The sequence below is a fragment of the Perna viridis genome, unplaced genomic scaffold (genome assembly GCF_037379345.1).
Source record: "Perna viridis isolate PV_CMFRI_1.1 ecotype Kerala unplaced genomic scaffold, ASM3737934v1 SUPER_16.4, whole genome shotgun sequence".
NCBI classification, from domain to species: Eukaryota; Metazoa; Mollusca; class Bivalvia; order Mytilida; family Mytilidae; genus Perna; species Perna viridis.
In genome coordinates, this window is record NW_028288507.1 from 6,653 (window position 1) to 14,514 (window position 7,862).

Below are 7,862 nucleotides of genomic sequence, written 5' to 3' on the forward strand. Positions count from 1 at the left end.
TATATAATATTTTTTAATTCCTGCCCAGAGAATGAAGTTTCTTTTTTTTTTTTTTTCAAAATTTTACCTGTACAAGGTTACTAAAAGTTGACATAAGCACTGTGTGTACATCAAATAATATGTAACAGTTAACTAAATCATGTTGTGCTAAAGAATTGTGGCTTTTATTCCAGGCTTGTGACTGGCAAGTTGTGATCGAAACCAACTTGGCTGCATTACCCACCCAACCCTTTTTTTTTATCTTTTTTATTTTTTTTATTTTTTTCCCCTTTTCTTTTCTCTTTATTTTATTTTTTTTTCTTTTTTTCTTTTTTTTCTATTTCTTTAAATATAAATATAGAAAACAACATGTACAAAATCTAGACATTCATAAATTCATACACAAACATTTCTATGGTGTAGTTAAGTCAATTTTTATATGCATATACAATATTTCTTTCATCTCGTTGTTATACCCCATTTTTCTAATTGAGCTTTTGTTTGTTTTTGAAGCATTCCTGTTGACATTTTTCTTAGCCCTCCAAGCATAAGAAATCCAACTACTGCCATGGCTCGTTCATACTGTTGTGAAAATGATGAGTTCGAAGGATTTTCTCGTGCCAGTCGCCTATATTTGATGAACTTAACCACATCATCTGTATTCCCAAATATAGTTTTCACAAGCTCTGATGCGGATATATATTCTGGAATAAAGGACAAGGATTGAATGTAGTCCTGACAGAACATGCTTATATGGTTAATTTAATTATTATTGAAAGGGGTTAAGTAGTTGTTCAGTTTGTTTTTTTCAAAATTCAGATCTGTATCAACTTGAATAGAGTGTCCTTATTTGCCCCAACTCATCAGAATTTGACCCTTGCTGTTGTATCAAGCTGTGCTCTGCAATGCACTTGGCATATTGAATTTGAGCATGTACATATCAGTATTTTTTGTTTGATAGAAAAGTACATTAAAAATGTGTACCTGCTTGGTGTGAATTGCCAAAACATGCTTGATCAGCTTCATCATCTGTCAGGTCAAATGGGTTGATACATGTACACTCTAAATCTTCCGCTGCAAGGTTTCAAAAGTAAATTATCAAGAATTTTATATTACATTTTCAAAGTGATTAATATTAATCTGAGCCCAATTAATATTATTTGTTAATAAATATTAAATTTCATATTGGCCCTGTTATAGGTTTGAGGTCAGTCGTATTGGTCCAGAGGCATCACCGACAATACGGCTGTCGAGGCCAGAATGATTGACCGAATTCTACAATAGGGCCAATATGAAATTACATATTTATTAACAATATTATTTAACAACTTGACAAGATGATTTGTAGAACAGTTGTTTTCCTATTTTACAAAGAACATGTAGGTTTATTTGCATTAATCAGTATTTAATATCTTTTTTGTATGAAATGGAAGATTTTGTTCTGTTTCTGCAGCTCTTAGTCCTTGTGATCAAAGTTCATGAAATCCAATTTCTAACTTAAAATAGCGATGTCAAACGACCAGAAGTTATGATACCATATTGGCCCTGTATAGATGTCCGATTTGAATTCATATCAATTGGTCAGTTTTTGACATATTTTAACGAATTTTGGGTAGTTAGTTAATAATAAGGTCAGAATACCCATTTTGAAAGAAAATTTAAAAATAAACATTCTGCCAGGTTTCAGATATAAGATTCCTAATCATGATTTAAAATATTTTCGCCTCAGTTCAGTAGGTTGCTTTGTTCAACTCCTAGCAGTGTCGCACCAAATATTTCAAAATTGGTAAGCACTACTACTCCACCAGTCGTGTGGTATTTAAGGATATTAAATGAATGCTTGTTGGCTTTGATTCATATGTATGTGCCCTAGTGCTTCGGTGAGCTAGCAGTATTACAGTCTTAACTTGGTGTGTTCGACTTGTACTAAGAAGGGTGTGTTCATTGGATGAATAGTTTTCATTCTGAAATTCTTGAAATGTCTGCCATATAATATTAAGACACAGTCGATCAGTCAATAATGAAAAAAACAAATTTCTTGTCACAGATGAAGTATTTCGGCAGTTATTAGTATTCTTCACATACTACTTGGATCATTACAATATTTCTTTTATGTGTTGGCCTAAGTATTGTGGTAGAAGGGATTTTCTATTCATTTACATACCTAATGCTTTAACTCTACATTCTTTGCTTTCTTTTCGTGATATTTTTGGCAGAACTTTGAAAAAGAAAATAATATTTGCAAGCCAATGGTAATGTTGTTTTAATTCCTGTTTACTATTGACACATTAATTAAAAATATATACACATGAGCAGTTAAAAATGTCTTGCGTTAAGAGTTTCATTTAAAGGGTCTATATGTATTATTCACCGTCAATCAGTGATTTTGTTCCTTGTTTTAAAAGCAGCCCCAACCCTTTATTTTGTGGAAATATTTGTTGTATTGGGATGTATGATACAGGGGACAGAAATGCATCATATGCTGATTCGGAACTGAAAACCGATACTGTATTGACAATAACTCATTAAGTTGCAACTTGCCAAAAAAATATTCCCTAAGGTACCGAGACTGAGAAATAACATCTTGCGGAACATTTCACTGGCTTCCTTACCTGGTTTTTGAAAATTATGCCTGACAAATGCAAACTTTACCCCCTTTGGGAATAATATTTTTCAACATTTTGGGAAAAGTCTCCAGGGGCAACAGCCAATAGTCGGCTGCAGTAAAAGGGTAACAATTGCTGTCCATTTGATTCTGCTCTGGAGAAGTTTGTTATTTACTATGCCACACAAAAAATGTATATCTTCAAATGTAGGTCAATTTGGGTTCGTAGGACTTTCTTATTTTCAAATCATATATATATTCTTGAATGACTATGTAATACTTACATGTACTTGTAGATTCTGTACAGAATAATTTTCTTTTTACACCTGGTCTGCTTTTTTCTAATGAAATAAAATAAAAATAAATTGTAAGAGTAATCAAGGGAACCAAGGTTATAGTGGTAATCAAAAGAATGAAATCGAGGGACAAAGACAAGACATGGAAAACAGGCACACACAACAAAGAACATAAAGTAACTAAAATCATACATACAAAGTAACAAAAGTAAATGAGCAACTTGGACTCCACTAAAAACTGGGAGCATGGACCAGGGGCACCGGTAGGGTAAGCATCCTCTGCTTTTCTAGAAACACCCGCTGAGTTGCTCATAAATAGTCAAGTCCGGGGTAAGCTTGTTTATAATGTAGTTAGTGTATTTGAGTATTCATTCTTAATTACAATTAATTTCTGTTGCAATGCATGCCCATGATAATAATATAAATAGTTATAAAATCATGTATTTATCTCATGACTGTAAACAAGTCAATATTTGATTTATATTTCAGTCAAGAAATTACCTGTTTTGTCAAGAGAGTACTTCTGTTTCTTGTCTTTTGTAGATTGGATTGAACATCATGACTACTACTGGGAATATTAGTTGGTCCTGCCATACAATTACATAAAGAATTAGCACATTTGAAGTGTAGGTATAAGTTGAATCACATCTGTAGCATGATTGTTGATTAATATTGTAATTTTTTGTTTAGTACTTTTGGTATGTGAAAAGTGAAGATTATGCAATGAGAGTGATCATTATGACCACGTTTTGAAAAATCCATTTAATTCAGGCTCATAAAGCCACTGTTTTCGTTGAAACTGTTTTCCTATATTATTAAGTACTAGTCCATATGAAATTCAGACACTGCCTTTGATAAGGTGATTCATGGTGTAAAAAAATCCAAGGATTAGATGACATTTTTTTTTTCTGAATACATGTATGCTATTACATGTATTTCATGTGACAACAGTCCTTTCTGTATCCAGATTTGTACTTTTGAGAAAACTACACTGTAACTTCAACCTGAAATTAACCGTATCAAGGACAATAACTCTTGCAACGTGCTAATTGTATGTAAAATCTATATAAATTTTATCTGAAAAGTGCAACACCCAAATGAAAAACAAAGCCTGATTATGTGATCAATGATGGTTTCTGAACAAGACATAAATCTGAGTTTACTGGGTTTTTGACATGCATGAATCATGTCCTCTCTGCTCTTTGTAAAGACTACTACTTAAAATAAAAAAAAGTACTCAAATTGTCCTGCACACCATGTTTGAACCTTAACAAAATTTTAATCTTATGGTCTATATATGGCAAGGTACAAGTTATATTATGAAAGCATGTATATGTAGTAGTCTTCTAAAAAGGTAACTGTACCTTGTGCTTCTTCAATACTGTCTATTTTAGATCCTGTTCCAGCTGTGTTAATTACACAATTGATCAATGGTTTAGAGGGTAAACATCCTGTCATGCAAAGAATGTTTATAAGGTATTTAGTTCAGTGTATACTGGTGAAATAAAAATTGTGCAAGCCCTAATTGCAGCATAGTATATTAAATTTTTTCTAAATGTTACACATCTCAGTTCATTGTGCTTGTTTTAAGTACATCATGTACATGCATTTGAGGCATGGTGTTGTATTTTTAATACCTGTATGCTTATACAATTTTAGGTCTTAATGCACTGATCAGTTTCCGGTCAGTCATCTATCCATCAAACCGATCCACCCAACTGGTGATCGCATCACTTGACCATAGAGCGGTCAATGTATTTTTAAAGTTTTTGTTGTTTTCTTTCGCAATTTTACGCATATTTATATACTGTAATAGATTTAAACATCAATTGATACTTTTATTTTTCATTTCTTTTATTGAAAACAGATCTTACGTCATTTTATATAATAAAACTGTGATCAGATTGGTCAACAGTCATCGATCCGTTAAATCGTTTCATGGATCGGTTCAAAGTCTGTACAGGTTGAACTAACATTTCTAGCCTCAATACTACCTTCTGGTTTTCCAGTACTAAATGTTGCATGTTCCATTTCCTCCTCCTTGCAATCAGTGCATTGTGTTCCTGAAAGTTACATTGACATTTTTATACCCTGCCAAACGTAGTGGTGTGGTATTAAAAGATACCCTCAGAAAATGTTTGCATATGCATGTCCATTAAAGTTAAGTTTGAGACAAAGCCATGATGTAAACAAATGAGCATCATGGGCATATCAAAATATTTGGACAAAACCTTGTTAAATTTATTGCCCTTGAAAGACAAAATTTAACAGGGTAAGCAATTCAGGCTCCTTGGAGCCTCTTATTAACTGTCTTCCTAGACAGAACATATTATGTTATACTTTGCAAGAGATATGATGTTTATAATTTAAAAATTTTATTTATGACCATTTAACTTGGAATTTGTTTTATTTTGTAGTAATGCATACCTGCTACTGAGATAAATGAGTCCTCCTTGTTTGATACTAGTACTAGGTTGTCATTACTAAAGATCATGTTGTGAGTTCTTTCGCCTAAAGTAAAAGGTAAATTTTTGTAAAAAATTGTTACAAGATAGTAAACTTCACATTTCTCTAAAACAAAAGACACTATACTTCTTTGTTAAATAAGATGATCAGATGGACAAAGTAATAAAAAAGAATTGTAGGTTTCCGACAGTTAACGTCTACTTTTTGGTTTTAAAATAGTCTGATAAGAAATTAAATTTTCTACTTGCAACAGGAAATCGGAACATCATCAATACATTTTTTGTGATGTAGAGTGAAATTCTAGAACACTAGTAATTAAAGATTTTTAGATATTATTGCATACCGGGTACATGCAAGTACTTGGCATTCTGTGATATTCATTAAGCCATTTTCTTACCTGGCTTCAAATTAGTTTGTAGATAAGTTATTTTTCCATGCTCTTTTGTTTTGATTTGATGTAAAGGTAGAGAGAAACTTTTGTCATCTTTCACCTTTCTAAGACATGTTTGCCATACAAATTCCATTAATTTTTGTTCTTTTGGAACAGATGTTTGAACAAAATTTGCCAGAGGAGGACCTTCTGGCCTCGAAGACAGTTCCTCAGTACAGTCATGGAAAATGATGTCCTTTCCATTGTAATGCCACCACACATTTTGTCCTGGAAGGAGGAAATCTGACATTCTTCGAAAATGAGACTGGAACAGAAATCCTCTGCTGGCAACAAGGGTTTTGGGGAATGAAGTGTTTGGTTTCTTGGAAAGAAGCTGTGCTTCTTGACTTATGGCTGAGTCCTGAAATGATTTTTAAAGTTGTCAGAATTTTGTTGTTTGTTAAATCGGAGGACAGTATTATCAACAACAAAACCTGGTTTTCTGTTTGTTGTACCAAGAGCGATTTTCCTAAGTGAGCCGAAGGATCTTTCTTCTTGTTCTGCGAGGATGGATCTTAAGCTTATTATACGAAATATTTCTGGAAGGTGCACTACAAGACTATGGAAATGGCTGCCGTAAAATTTCCTCTCAGTGAGTTTCTCTGGTATGCCTATAACAGTTTTTGCCAACATTCCAAAAGAAAAGGTAAGGTTGTAAAGCCTTAGAACTGTCCTTGGTGACCTTTTGTCTGCTGGACTATAAGCAATGTTTTGAATTTCTACGAGAGAGTTGATCATGTTTGTTATGTCCTCTGATATTTTGCTATCAACATGGAGGTCATCAACTTTTTTTGCCAAACGTACCAGATAAATTCTGGCATCTGACCCTTTGACTTGTGTTTTGTCACCTATAGTAGTGGTGTAGAATCTTTCAAGTTCTGTTTTTGTCGATTTGTCAGTAACGTGATTAGGCAACTCAACAATCAGGTTTCGGATGACATTTGTTAAGTCATGCAATGGCTCACAACTCATAACTTCATAATAGTTTATATTGTGCTCTTCAGTTGTTTTTGTGGTTGTTTTAAAGGTAAGGCAGGTGGACGACAAATGCCATGCAGAACTTGATCAAGTTTAGTTTGAAGGTCTTGCTTACTCTTTAGGTTGTATATATCAATGCCCCTCTTGTCCAACTCGCACTCGATCTCATCTTTTTTTAAGTTGTTAAAAGGATTTATACAGTTGTTGGATATGATTTTTCCCACAGTACCCCTTTGACTACATGCTCCCTCCTTTCTTCTATAGTCATGTAACTGATATCGAAGCAACGGATCAAGTCCATGTGCTGATTTGAGTTTACCCCACATAGACAACTATAGTGACCACCTCTTTTTTGGCCAGCTTCGAATTGTCTGGCAGGACCATCACCACTAAACAAGCGAAGTTTAAAATCGTGTTGTGTCCCATCAATGTTGATGCCATTCAACAAATCAGAAATGTCCTCACATCTTGGTGTGGTATACAAGGCCTGCTCAACATCCTTTGATGCTTTAAAAGTTTAAAAGTTTCATGATGAAATATTACTTATTATTTTCCAAGGACTCGCTACATAGTTCCTTATTTTTTAAAATTTTCTGTACTCTAATAAAAAAGTGACAGATTTTGTTCAAATTTTGTAGGATTTTTCATCACCATTTCTAGTTGATTCGATTAATTTAAAAGTTATGGGACTAATTACTACATGTACATTGTATGTTGAATTTGTACATACTACCCTATAGGAAAATATAGTGGACTAAAATACTTGAAAACGGCTGGATGGATTTTGTTCAAATGTCGGACAGATCGAAAATGATTTTGCCAGGTCTGAAATAGATATAGTGTTCTTTTTTGTTTCAAAATCAAATGGTCCAGATACATGTATGAGACACATACATGTAGTATAATTTAAAGTTGATATAACATATTTAAATGTTGTTGTTAAAATAACTGTGTGTGGCATAGGTCCTTTCACCTGCTCTTACTTGATTTTTTATATACTTAGCTTAAGTACTAGTATATCTATTACATGTATGTGAAGGTTAGAGTGTATTAAGCAACTTTTTAATGAATGAAGAGTGGGCAGTGGCTGCCTCCCCCCTTTATTCAT

At 33.3% G+C, this 7,862-nt stretch overlaps 1 protein-coding gene across 1 annotated transcript; it reads right to left on the minus strand.

The window, feature by feature from the left end:
* Window positions 1-275: 275 nt before the first annotated feature.
* On the minus strand, window positions 276-6,714 carry LOC148596440 (uncharacterized). The gene is made up of 8 exons (XM_088564540.1): window positions 5,744-6,714; window positions 5,308-5,391; window positions 4,875-4,943; window positions 4,245-4,331; window positions 3,382-3,467; window positions 2,144-2,249; window positions 964-1,053; window positions 276-683 (listed from the first exon to the last, which is right to left on the minus strand). The coding sequence occupies exons 1-8, from the start codon at window positions 6,024-6,026 to the stop codon at window positions 439-441; spliced, it is 1,050 nt and encodes a 349-aa protein (XP_088420666.1). The 5' UTR covers window positions 6,027-6,714; the 3' UTR covers window positions 276-438.
* Between the last annotated feature and the right edge of the window lie 1,148 nt (window positions 6,715-7,862).